Here is a 14,223-nt window from a genome sequence, read left to right on the forward strand (position 1 = left end):
AGGAGCCTGCTTCCTCTGTCTCTGCCTGCCTCTCTGCCTACTTGTGATCTCGGTCTGTCAAATAAATGAATAAATAAATCTTAAAAAAAAAAAAAAAGGAAAACAACATATTGCAACAGATTGAATGCAGAAGATAAGGGAATCCAATTACCTACTAGCAAAGTAGGTCACTTAGCTGGCTTAGTTGGAAAGGCACACAAATCTTGATCTCAGGGTCGTGAGTTTGAGCCCCACACGGAGTACAGAAATTACTTAAATAAATGTAACTTAAAAAAAAAGTTTTGAAAATATGAAACAAAAATTTTTTTGGAGACAATTATTTTTTATTAGTATGTTATTTTTAAACAATTAATGGCTTTATTATTGCTTTTAAAATAATTCATATTTTAAAATTCTCAGTTTTGATTTTTCATATGTTAAATATTAATAGATATAACCCAGATAAGCTAAAGTGCAGGGGGTCCTCAATAAACTTTAAGAATGTAAAGCAGGTGTCAAGCCCAAAAAAAGTATGCTCCAAAATATGCATACAAGTAGAAGACTTGTAACTGTAGGATAAATGATAGTGTGTTGTTGGTGATAGAGAAAGAAATGTAATGTGAACACGAAAGGGAACTTCCAGATTATTTCCAAGAGGAAAAAGCATCCTAACAGCCACCACTATGCAAAATAATGGCAGAAAAGAGGAATGATGCATTTACCTAGTATTTTTTTAATCTATGACTTCACTGTATTTATTTTACTTTGGTGAATATAAATACAACACATGGCATAATATACACAACAGGAATCTTGTATGTACTAAAATCCAAGCTTCCAGATGAGCAATGTTACAATTGTAACTGTTGCTACTGTCAATGCTAGAGAGGCGGTAGCTCTTGACTTTTGCTTTTATAACTTTTTTGTTTTTAAACCAACATATTTATACTAATTATTTACTTAATGAGGGAACAGAGTGCATCAATTCTCTTCAAAGAAGAACTGATGAAGACGTCTTATTTAATTGGTTACCATAAATGTAATTTTAAAAGTTTTTATCTGAAAGCTTTCTTCATTTAAGACCATTTATTTCAGGGCGCCTGGGTGGCTCAGTGGGTTAAGCCGCTGCCTTCGGCTCAGGTCATGATCTCAGGGTCCTGGGATCGAGGCCCACATCGGGCTCTCTGCTCAGCAGGGAGCCTGCTTCCCTCTCTCTCTCACTCTCTCTCTCTCTCTGCTTGCCTCTCCGTCTGCTTGTGATCTCTCTCTGTCGAATAAATAAATAAAATCTTAAAAAAAAAAAAAAGATTAAAAAAAAAAAAAAGACCATTTATTTCAGGGTGCCTGGGTGGATCAGTGGGTTAAGCCTCTGCCTTCTGCTCGGGTCATGGTCTCGGGGTTCTGGGATTGAGTCCCTCGTTGGGCTCTCTGTTCAGCAGGGTGCCTACTTCCCCTCTCTCTCTGCCTGTCTCTGCCTACTTATGATCTCTCTCTCTCTGACAAATAAATAAATAAATAAATAAATAAATAAATAAAATCTTTTAAAAAATCATTTATTTCAAGTAAAATAGGTTAGGACTGGGTATTTTTTTACTAGGGTGAGTCTCTATTAAAACTTCATGTTAGAGCAGGAATTAACCAGGAATCCAAAATGAAGTTCCACGGAAACCCTGAAGCAGTATATGGAAATTTCTCCTGGATGAGAGTGAGCAGCTTTGAACAGATTTTCAAAAGGACTCAAAACTGGTCCATCACCAGTAAGAGATTAAAAATTATAGCAGTAATTACTGAAGCAAATAGGAATTTAACCTTGTTGTATATGTTACCTTCAATTCTAAACAACTACAATTTAGGTAAAAATGCAAGAATGTTAATAAATATACAAGAACGTATCAATAACCAATAATTAAAAGCGTTGCTTCTCATTAGCCATACATTGCTAATATAGGTACTAGGTACTATTAACTTCTTGGCAATGTGTAGATTAATGGCAAATAAATCACAAGATAAATATAGTTGGTATCAGAGCTTACATAACTATGCTAGAAGGAACAAACTTGAAATCATTCTGGACAAGGAAGTGGCTTCTAATTTTATAGCTCTTCAGGGAAAAGAACACCTGTGATCTATCCTTAGTAACCATTTTGATTAGGCAAATTTTTATAGCAAAAGGATCAGTCACATTTTAAACTGACCTGTTTGCACAGTCATTTGTTGCTTGGCACATCTTGCTGGTCAAGAGAAGAGCCCTTACCTAGGATAAACGTCACCGAAGACATGGCCCAATAGTTGAACACGAGCCAAATAGCCTAGGAGTGGGTATACAGTCATCATCTGGAACAGCAGGAATATCCTTGCAATGAAGGACAGGATGTCACTGCTAGGGAAGTTGTCTAAAAAATTCTAATCCAAGAAAGATAATGAAGTAATGTTAAAAATCAACTTAGTACATACAAATTTATAAAACTGAGTGTCTTTTGCTTATTTAGAACACAGGTGCCACTCAAGTTTTGGTTTGTGGACCAGTGCTCATCCACAAACTCTATGTGAACTATTATTTTTCAGTAAACTAAGTACAAAAATTGAAATGTTTAGAAATTTTTATAGAAATTTGACATTGCCACATTATTATTTTGTTTTACGAAAGCATCAGTCTGCAATTGATCTGACATTAAAACAACAACAAAGAAAACCTTGCCCTTCACAAAGCCACAGAAGCAATGTTCTTAAGGTACAAGCATAAATCTGTTTTAGTAGATTTAAATGGCTATTAATATTAATTATGAATTATATATTAATTCATATAATTATGAATTACATATTAATTATGAATTAATATTAATTCAATTCTATTTGATCCTCACTAGTTCTCTTGCTTTTCCTTCCCTGAAACATCACAGCACTTCCAAAGTAAAGTTTATAGAATGTGAGAGTATACATATCACCTAGTATCATTATTATCTATAGCCTATAACTAAAAAGAAAGGATTTATTTCTATTTCCTTCCATGATTTTCTCCATTTTAGTTTGGCATCTAAAAAGAAAGTTCATTACTCAGAACTTTTTGTTTCCTTTCACATACGAATACCATAGATATTCCTATTCCCAAGAGAGTGGGCTTTATACGGGATTGTTCATATCAGGGGAATTTTCAGCGAACATTTGGCTGCCAAAGAACTTCTGGAATCATGGAAATCAAGAGAAGAACATTTCAAGCTATCATAAGAGTAATAATTCAAACATTTATCTTAAACAAAGATGAAAACATTATTAACACTACTATGTGGAAATAACTCTTAATTCATCCATAATAAATCACACTGTATATTCCATTATACTCTTATTAGAGGAATTTCTTCTGGCTAGAAAGAAATTCATCTGTAAAATGCTATTTTTGTGAGAAATTTGTCAGTCACATTAAATTAGAAACTACACTGTTCCTAAGTTTATAATGGGTCAAATCAAAGAAAGTATTACTTATGGCAACTTTTTTTGTAAAATCTTTTCTTCTAGTCTTTCTGTCTCTTCCTCTCTTTTTAACAGCCAAACCTTTGTTTTACCCACCATGCTGTACAAAAATGAGTGTCAGATCTATCATTGGGGACTGATAAGCGAAGACACCAGATTATCCAGGACATTTCCAGATCTGGGCTTTGGAAAATAAGGAGGTTGCATGTATTCCCAGCAGAGGTTTTATAAATCATGAATAGCACCAGTAACTGTTTTCCAAACAAAGAGAAATACTATGTACATCATAATAGTAATTACCTATTCCGAGTACCACAAGGGTCCAGCATGCAGTATACCTTCTTAAGAATCTCTTTAAAAAATCTATGGTGTGTATATTATACTACTTAGTGGAATAGGAAACTGAAGTTTAGAAAGGATGGGGAAGGTGCCTAAAATCTCATATGCAGATTAAACGGTAGAGAAGGTATTCAAACTCTGGTCTGTCTGGTATTGTAACTTGCTACTGTATCACCTCGCCTGCTCTGCAGATAGGAAAGTATAAAAATCACAAAGAGGGTACACCTAGTGCCTTACCTGCTCTATGCAATCCTTGGTTAATGGTGGTGAAGGAAATGAAGCAAAAACCAGGACTCCAATATAGAGGTAAGTTAATGTCACCAGCATATAAGCAATGGACAAGTCCCTCACCTGTAAAAAGAGAACAAAATTCCCATAACACGGAATAAACCTGCAGTTAAGTCTGCCTGAATAGACTAAAAAAGAAAACTGACCAAAATTCAAGATTTATCTTTTGGCTGTATGTGCTTTTATGTATATGCCTTCTAGGTATCCAATCTGTTCACAGAAATTAGATAAAACAAAATCCACATACTTCACAATTAGTCTGAAAAAAAATTTTCTTTGTACTGTTTTGGAGCATGTAGATTAAGCTACCCTACCTGTTGACAGATTTTAGTAAATTAACATAAATGGTGGCTTAACCAAAAATTATGACTAATTTCTAAGGTAATTTATTTTTTATTTTAAAATAAAGATTTGGGACGCCTGGGTGGCTCAGTTGGTTGGACCACTGCCTTCGGCTCAGGTCATGATCCCGGAGTCCCGGGATCGAGTCCCACATCGGGCTCCCAGCTCCATGGGGAGTCTGCTTCTCCCTCTGACCTTCTCCTCACTCACACTCTCTCTCACTGTCTCTCTCTCAAATAAATAAATAAAATCTTTAAAAAAAAAATAAAATAAAATAAAGATTTTATTTATTTATTTGACAGAGATCACAAGTAGGCAGAGAGGCAGGCAGAGAAAGAGGGGGAAGCAGGCTCCCCGCCGAGCAGAGAGCCCGACATGGGGCTCGATCCCAGGACCCTAAGACCATGACCCGAGCTGAAGGCAGAGGCCTTAACCCACTGTGGCACCCAGGCACCCCTCTAAGGTAATTTATTTACCACATTACAAAACATTTGATTACAAATAATAAAGCTGAGGGACAAAAAAGCAAAAACAAGCCACCTTCAGTATGACCTACACAATTAAAAAAGTTTTTTTTGTAGTAAATTGACTTTGTTAAACCATCAAAGCATGCCCGGGCTGAAAGAAACTGGTACAGTATTAAAACATATTTAATAAAGAAGAAAAGCTAGTTAAAGGGCAGATAGTAAGCAGGTATCACAAACAAGCTTAACAAACCGAAACAGTAAACAAAAGAAAATCAAAAGGCAATTGTTCAACAGCTGTACAATGTTATTATTAGAATCAGTAAACAAATGCAGCACATTAAATAAAGTGGGTTGCTTTCTTCCACTGTTGTTCCCACCCTCCTGACCTTCTACCCCCATGCGAAGGAAAAAGCTCCAAGATATTTAATGCAGCCAGCTGTCAGATCCAAACAGAACATATCCCACGACTCACAAATCTGGTCTCCATCATCGCCAAAGTTACAGCCAAACAATTCAGTACAACTAAATTATGGCAATAAGCCTATTCATTTTTTATTTTAAACACAAATTATTTTGAAAGTTAAGAAAACAGATAAGAAAAAATTATATACAATTTTACTTTAGTTTGATAACACAATTAGGAAAGTGGACATTTGGCATTAGGGAGCATTTGTGATTTTTTGGATAACTCTTCTTAAATGGGCTGAGCAAGAATAGAAAGTTATAAACTTGAATGTTGATAAATTCACTTAAAATGCAAGTAACAAGCTATGAGAGATCCTAAGGTTAGGTTTAAATAGACAATCAGCTTGAAAACAAACCAGGGATTCCAGACCCTGAATTAGAAGCTGGACATACCTATGAAGAAGCCACAGGAAAATGGGATTATGCAGGTTGGTTCTAGCATTCTCAGAGAGCTTCTAATTGTTTAGGGTTGAGGAAGGAAGCGTCAGGGGCTTTCCAAGTCCTTACTCTTTTTTTTTTTTTTTTTTTTAAGATTTTATTTACTAATTCGACAGGGAGTGGAGACAGAGAAGCAGGCTCCCCGCTGAGCAGGGAGCCTGATGTGGGGCTAGATCCCAGTACCCTGGGATCACAGCCTGAGCTGAAAGCAGCCACTTAACCAGCTGAGCCACCTATGTGCCCCAAGTCTTTCCTCTTTAGTTCATGAAGCCGAGGGCCCATTTCAGGCTAGACTTTAGTCACTCCTAAGGTCGTGTCACAATCTTGCAGAGAATGATCAGAAATGAACAAGGCAACTCTACTTTTCATATCAAAGGGTAACAGTCTCTCATTATGATGTTTAAAAGTCATTCTACTTTCAACCTACTCAATGTAACTCAAGAACAGGTAGTCTCATAAAATGCAAAATCTTGGGAGTCCAAAACAGCTGTGTCAGAGACAGCTATATATAAAGTGGGACAGCTACCATTTCACGGACAGTCTTTAGCCTCTCTAGCACCTGATCACCCATTATTCTGGTCAGGCTTTCCGCAAAGACGTGTATCTTAGTAGCCTTTGGGGGAAAGTTTGATGAAGACGATAAGGCTAAGGTGCAAGGGCTTCCTGATAATAAGTCAGTTTTCCCTTCTGCTTTCCTGTTCTTATAGCACTGTACACATACCTGAAATACAACATCTACTAGAGTGTACTGTGGCTATTGTTAGTTTTTATTATTAATCTATGTTCATGAATGAAAGCTCACAAGCGGAAAAAAAAACTGTCCCTCAACACCCAGAAAGTAGCCAAGGTTAATAGTTTTTGTATCATGTTGGTACTTTAATTTTTCTAAGCTCGTTCATACCACTAGACTATGAGATCCTTGAGAGCAAGGGCTGTGTCTTTTTCATCTTTGTATCCTCAATACCAAGAACAATACCTTGGACAGAGGTGGAAACTGGTAAATAAATGCATAGAAAAAATAATAACCATGCTGGTTATAGTTAGTAGCTGGTTATTAAACTGGCTAGGTGCTAGGCTATGCACTAAGCACTTTACATGTATAATATCATTAAATGCAGGTGCATCCATTTTCTTCATTTTATAAGTGAATAAACTAGTACAGCAAGGTTATAACATTTCTTCATGGTTATAAGTAGCTGGTGAAGTCAGTGTTCAAAATAAAGATGTTATGGCTCCAAATTGCATGCCCTTGAGCTATTATAGTGGAGGAATGATCAGTCTCGAATGCATCTGTGTCACAGTTAATAAATAATAAGAAAGAAAACAAAGATGGGGCACCTGGGTGGCTCAGTCAAGTGTCTGCCTTCAGCTCAGGTCATGATCTCAGGGTTCTGGGATGGAGTCTCACATTGGGCTCCCTGTTCAGCAGAGAGCCTGCCTCTCCCTCTCCAACTCCCCCTGCTTGTGTGTACACGCTCTCTTTTCAAATGAATAAATAAAATCTTAAAAAAGAAAACAAAGATAAAGAGGTAACAAGTTATAAGTAACAGAGGATACAGCAGAGTGCACACACAGATGCAAGAAATACTAAAATCAGAAAAGTTCTGTTTTGTAGTAGTCTAAATGTACATTCAATGCAACTAGGTCAAGTGTTGCATATCTGTTTTCATCTGAAACTACTCTAATGAACAGAAAAGATGTTTTAATATGAAAGCAGCTGAGGTTTAGCATGTTCCTGGGAAATGTGCCACCTACGAATATCATGAACACATGTGGGTTTTGCTATTCTCTGGCTTGAGCACAAGCTATCACTGTACTAGGCCTGGAGATTTAGCCTCTTAATAGTCCACTTAATGGAAAAGGGAGAAAAAAAGCCATCTTTTAGATGAGTCTCAAAGTAAAAATATACTTAAAAAGAGGCACAAGTGACAATATGAATCCTATATATTAGGTTAGGTGATCTACTCTGCCTTATGAATAAGCAACCACTGGCAGGGTGATGGGAAAAATGCCACCTCAGAATGAGGACTAGCTTTACCAGGGGGCACAAGTGGTGCTGGAAGCACATTCTGCTTCTCGAATATGGTTTATAATTTGTTCCACAAACCGTTCATAGTGAAAATACTATGCAGTAGAGCATTTACTAACAAAAATGACAGAAACTGACCACATAGACCTACCCTAGACATTTACATAAAACTTCTAATGATGTATAGTTAAGTAAACTACACAGATTCATATGAAGAAGCAAAAAGTAAATAACAAATTGAGATATAAGGCACTGCAAATTGTTTTTAAAGAACTAGCACGGTGTGAAACTAGATAAAGACAGGCAAAACAAAACCAAAAAAGCACTGTATGGGTTCTAATTCAAACATGATGAGGAAATACCAAGAGGTTATTCCACATATCCAGGATCATTTCCTAGATGGTTATAGAGACTATATATCTGATGATAAAGAATGAGTTGGATGATCTTCAACTCTACAACATTTTTTTTTCTTTTGGTAAGGTATGCCTTACTAAGGAATAGAAATTATATCCCATTTTGTGACACATGAAAAAAACTGTTTAGTGAAAAAAAAAAAAAAAACCACCACGAAATTAAGCTGAACTTAACAAAGCTGAAAAATCTGATCATTATGCCTGTTTAGAAGCCACATTATTTTCCTCCTTCACAAATGTCTTTAGATCCAAGTCCTACTGTCGTTTATATAGAAGCAAATGAGGCCTTTTTATTCTTTTGTCTTCTGCACTTTTAAGCCTTTGTTTACTGGCTCTGAATGACTAACACAACATTAACAATTCAGAGTCCCTGACAAGCTTCACATTAAAGAAAAAATTTTTTTTACTTATATATTTGTCAGAGAGAGAGATAGAGAGCTAGTGGCAGGCAGGAGAAGCACCCTCCCAGGTGAGCAAGGAATCCAACATGGAACTAGATCCCAGGACCTGCAGATCATGATCTGAGCTGAAGGCAGACGTTTAACCAACTGAGCCACCCAAGAATTCCAGCTTCATATTTTCTGACTTAAATCTCAAGAAAATATATATTAACAGAACTTCTATGAGTAAAATTATTTACTGAAACCTGCTGAAAAGTATAACCATTAAATAAACCAAATGACAATTTTTTTTCTCAGAATATTTTTTTCTCAGAATTTTTTTTCTCAGCTACCCATTTAGCTTAATTTATGCAAATATCTAGCCAATTTCAGTGCAATCATAAAGAGTATATATTTACATATATTTAAAGTGTTTAGAATTTTGTTGGCACAAAGTGTTAGCTTTACATTACAGAACGTTAGCTTTATCATTAGTAGTTACTGATATTTTAAGAAGTTAACATAATTTTTTTTAAAAGATTTTATATATTTATTTGACAGACAGAGATCACAAGTAGGCAGAGAGGCAGGCGCGGGGGTGGGGGGGTGGGGAGGAGACAGTGGGGAGGGAAGAAGCAGGCTCCCTGCCAAGCAGAGAGCCCAACGGCGGCGGGGTTCCATCCCAGATCCCAGGGCCCTGGGACCATGACCCAAGCCGAAGGCAGAGGCTTTAACCCACTGAGCCACCCAGGGCCCCAAAGTCTGATTTTTTTTGAAAGCTAGACTATACCTTATACCCTAGTTTCAATTAAGACAATAAGAAACCATCATCCATTTAAACTTTTTTAAAGCTTCTTTTCAAAAAATATTTCCCACAAAAGACAAAAGTTGAGTCAAATTTTATCAGCTGAACCTAACATACTAGTTCTACAAAGTGCTAGTCCCAAAAGGGAGCAGAAACAGGAACCCATTTTATGCTATTTCCATATAAAAAACAGATTTCAAGGCCCATTGAGTGTTCTAGTAAGAAAGGCAGAGAATCTTCCTGCAATCCTTGGGAGACCACCAACTGAAATGTCTCTATTTCCATGCAGTCCTGAGCCTCTCCCACGGAGGAATGCATATCTCCAGATACACTGGTGTAATTTTCCAGAAAAGTGGTTCTACTTTGCAGTTTTAGGAAGCACAAATAGAGGCTGTCCTCTTTTTTAACAGCAGTATGACACTAAAACTGCCTGGACACCTCTTTGAGGAAGATGTGGGGGCAGATGTAGCACACCTGCTCCTGCCTCACTGCTGTTCGCTCTCACCCAGGAACAAGCTGGTCAGAAAGCTGTCACTGCAGCCATGGCTTAGAGATATCAGAAAGACTCCCATAAAACCTGATGTAGGGATCCACTGAATGTACATATGCCCTGGAGAATCTGTGCTGACTTGATCGGAGGCAAAAAGGAAAAGAATATCAGAGTAAAAGAAAGAGTTTGGATGCCCACCAAGACTCTGAGAATCACTATGAGAAAACTCCTTGGGCTGAAGCTACTAAGATTCCTAAGATTTTCCAAAGTCAGTTCTAGACAAGGATCCACAAGCCACTTATTAATTTGTACCGTCCTTCAGAGGTTATTAAACAGATTACTTCCATCAGTATTAAACAGTTGAAGTCACTACTGTAGATACTTATACCAACTATTTCAATAAATTATCAGTTGTTAAAAAAATGTGTGATGCGATAATAATAATCCATGAGAAAAAATCTATTGTTCCATGACTTAATTTTTGTCGAAACATTAAAAACCTTCACTGTATAGGAAATGAAAGAAAAAAAAAAGCAAAAGTACTATTTATTTAATATATTATTTTTTTTAAAGATTTTTTATTTATTCATTTGAAAGATTGAGCAAGAGCATGAGCTAGGGGAAGGGTGAGAGGGAGAGGGAGAAATAGATGGCCCTGCTGAGCAGGGAGCCGATGAGGGACTCAGTCTCAGGACCCTGGGATCATGACTTGAGCCGAAGGCAGACACTTAACTGACTGAGCCATCCAGGAGCCCTAATATACTATTTTAAAACATCAAAAACATCAAGAATTAAACTGTTTGTTTTTTTTTTTAAATATTTGTAAAAATTTACCAAGAGCACTTCGAATTGTTTCCTCCTTCTCATGGTATAATTACAATACAGAGCAAGCTTCTTTTCCATGCTTTAGTGAACTGTCATATTCCTTTCTTCTAAGTTTGTATCAGCTTCCATCACTTCATCCATTCTGCCTTCAAAGTTGTGAAGTATCTCTGAGAATTCTTTCAATGTGAAGTTTTCTGACACTGCTACTTCCTTGGGGATAACTTCATTCTTCTTATCACAACCACTTTCCTCACTCACGTTGGTTAAGTTTACCTTCCCCAGGTCCCCAGGTTCCTCTGGCTGCACACTGAATGTCTCTTGAACGTCTACATTTCCACAAGTGGGTTTCTTTTATGATTCCATTCATGTTTCATTCAAATTTCATTTCCAGCATTTTCACTTTTTATTTCATTATTGCACTTTCACCTTTGTCAATTTTATCTCTTGATTTTCCATTTTTGTAAAATATTATGTGGATTTACCATCGGGTAAGAAGGAGATGACTCAACTATCCGCTTGGCAGTCTCTGTGTAAAGTGAATGACAGACGTGTAGTGACCAATCAATAACAGACTTTGAAAGAAGTGATGTGATTGGTAACAGACCATGATATAGGTCTGTTATTTATGTGGTGATTTGTGAATTGAAGGGCTGGTAGCTATTACTTCATGTAAGTACTCAAATTTCAAATCCTGTGGTAATTGGAATTTGAGCCACAGTGTTCAGGGGACTGAGGTAATTTAATTAAACCACAGTAACTGAAAGTCATGCATGTAGGAACTGTGTAATGTGAGGTCTGCCTGTTATTTAAGACTTTTCTACTAAGACAAACTAATTTAGAGTGCAGTAAAAATGTGCATGCACGTTTAAGGTGAAATATGAGACTTCAATGAAACTGTGCTCTTCACCTGCAGATTCCCAGATATACGAGGCATTCTCTGTCATTAGGAGACTTTAGGGGTAAAGTCTGAGAAGCAGAGCCTTATGGATAGAATGGTCCAATACATTACTTGGTCTAAGTTGGCCTAAGAAAAGAATTGATTAGTGTGGGCAGGATACTTAGATGACACCAAGGAATACATTAATGAGATTTACATTATTTCCTGTGAAGATGAAAGAGGTATTTTCCACATAGCTTTCTAAACCTCCTAAAACTTGGAGTAGGTAGCTTTGTTCAAGTGACAATGAGTCAGGGAATTTGCGAAGGAGGAGGAAGAGATTTAAAAGTACAGAGTTCTAAAAGTATATGCTCATTTTTCCCTTACGTTGCCAAGTTCCAAATGCTTAGTTAGGATAAACAAGACTTTCTTCCTATTCCCTCAGAAGATTTTAAAACTGTTTTTGACAAAAGTTTAAGTATAATAAAACTAAATATTTCCAAGATAAAAACTAAATATAAGGACACCTGAATGGCTCAGTCTGTTATGCGTCTGGCTTCAGCTCAGGTCATGATCTCAAGGTCCTGGGATCTAGCCTCCTGTTTTGTCCTAGGGCTCCCTGCTCAGTGGGAGCCTGCTTCTCCACCAAGCATTTCTGCCTGCTTCTCTGTCTGCCTCTGTCCCTGACCCTGCTCTTGTTCTCTCAAATAAATAAAATCTATAAAAAAAAATTGAAAAATTAAATTAAAATCTAGTACACTTATGAGAAAAAAGGTAAGGAAGAATTGACATGGTTAACTATGTATTTTTCTGGGGATCTACTTTAGCATTATAGGAAGAAATCTTGGAGAAGAATTGATAACATTCTTACTGCAAAACAAGTTTTAAGGCACTGGAAAGAATCTGAAGGGGAAAATATTTTCTCCTGTTAGGTGAGAGATCCACAGTCTAAAGGTAAGGGAAGAAGGTAAGAGGGATATAGAAACAAAAAATTTCTAGCTGTTACTATACATCACAGCATGCTAAATATTTTTCTTATTTTATAATGTTTAATTGTGATTAAAACCCTGAGAGATAGGTATAAAATAATCCTATGAAAAGGTCACTAGGTTTGGAAAACCCAGATTAACTGAATTCTAACCCCATTCACAGGTAATATGCCAGATGTGTTAGCATGTAAGAGTAAACATGAAAATGTTAGAATTTGATTTTTATTCTTGGCCTAATTTGAGAGCTAACTTCCTTCTCCTTAGAAGGATTTTTGCCTTCATAACGACTCTACCAAACATTACTTGAAGTCTTCTCAGAACCCCCAGGCTCAGTGAACCCTTCTTCCTTTGTATTTCAGTAACAATTGTACATAGCTCTATTAGAGCTTCACCATGATTTTCATTTACATGGTTAGAAGCCATCAAACTGATTTCAAAATCTGCAGACAAGGCCACAAGTAACTGGTTAACTTCTGACTGCTTTAGGTTTCAGTTCACTCTTCTTTCTCTAGTGTCGTAAGGGAGAAGGTTAGGATATTGATTTGAGATCTTTCTTCTTTTTTAGTATAGTTATTTATAGCTATAAAATCTCCCTTCAAGCACTGCTTTTGCTGCATCCCGTAAGTTTTGCTATGGTGTGTCTTCATTTTTAGTTATCTCAAAGTATTTTCCAATTTTTCTTGTGATTTCTTCTTTGACACATTGCTTATGTACGAGGCTGCTAATTAAATAAGGTCCATGTATTTTTCAATTTTCCCAATTTCTTTGTTAGTGATTTTTAAATTCACTTCACTGTGGTCAAAGAACATACTTGGCATGATTTCAATCCTTTTAAATTTACTGAGATTTATTCAATTTCCTAGCATATGGCTATCTCTGTATATGTTCCGAGTTAGTGCATTTAAAGAATGTGCATTCTTTAAAAAAACCCAAAAAACCATTTTGTTTAAGGGTCAACTGTAGTCAGGTTTTTTTTTTTTTTAATCAGTCTGATATCTTTTAATTAGCATTTAGACCATTTATACTTAAAGTTATTATCAACATAACTGGGTTTAAATCTATTATCTTGCTATTTGTTTTCAGTTTTCCCATCTATTCTTTGTTTCTTTTCTTCTTCTTCTTCTTTTTTTAATCTTTTAGATAACCTGGATATTTTAAAAAGACTGTATGACCACTGTTGGCTATTAGCAATGCCTCTTCATTTTTTTAGTGATTGTTCTACAACAGGGATTGGCAAGCTACAGTTTATGATGAAATCTGGCCCATTGTCTTTTTGTAAATAAAGTTTTCTTGAAACATAGCCATGGTCCAGTTGTTCAAATATGATATATAGTTACTTAGGACACAGAGGCAGAGTTAGGCAGTTATAACAAAGATGGTAAGGCCCTCAGGCCTCAAATATTTACTATCTAAATCTATACAGAAAAAGTTTGCTGACTACTGTTCCATGGTTTAAATTTAAGAATTAAGATCCAAGGGCACCTGGGTGGCTCAGTGGGTTAAAGCCTCTGCCTTTGGCTCAGGTCATGATCCCGTGGTCCTGGGATCGAGCCCCACATCGGACTCTCTGCTCAGCAGGGAGCCTGCTTCCTTTCCTCTCTCTGCCTGCCTCTCTGCCTACCTGTG

At 36.6% G+C, this 14,223-nt stretch overlaps 1 protein-coding gene across 5 annotated transcripts in view; it reads right to left on the minus strand.

The window, feature by feature from the left end:
• Positions 1-14,223, minus strand: part of SLC38A9 (solute carrier family 38 member 9) — an 82,906-nt gene that overhangs the window by 4,500 nt on the left and 64,183 nt on the right. For 4 of the 5 annotated variants that reach the window (XM_047730015.1, XM_047730017.1, XM_047730016.1 and 1 more), the window contains 2 exons: positions 4,024-4,137; positions 2,234-2,382 (listed from right to left, as the gene is read on the minus strand). In XM_047730015.1, the coding sequence (XP_047585971.1) occupies positions 2,234-2,382; positions 4,024-4,137 (263 nt within the window). Of the gene's footprint in view, positions 1-2,174; positions 2,383-4,023; positions 4,138-14,223 lie in introns of all 5 variants that reach the window. The other variant, XR_007127446.1, reaches the window with a different exon arrangement.

This window comes from Lutra lutra, chromosome 5, assembly GCF_902655055.1.
Source record: "Lutra lutra chromosome 5, mLutLut1.2, whole genome shotgun sequence".
In the NCBI taxonomy this organism is placed as follows: domain Eukaryota; kingdom Metazoa; phylum Chordata; class Mammalia; order Carnivora; family Mustelidae; genus Lutra; species Lutra lutra.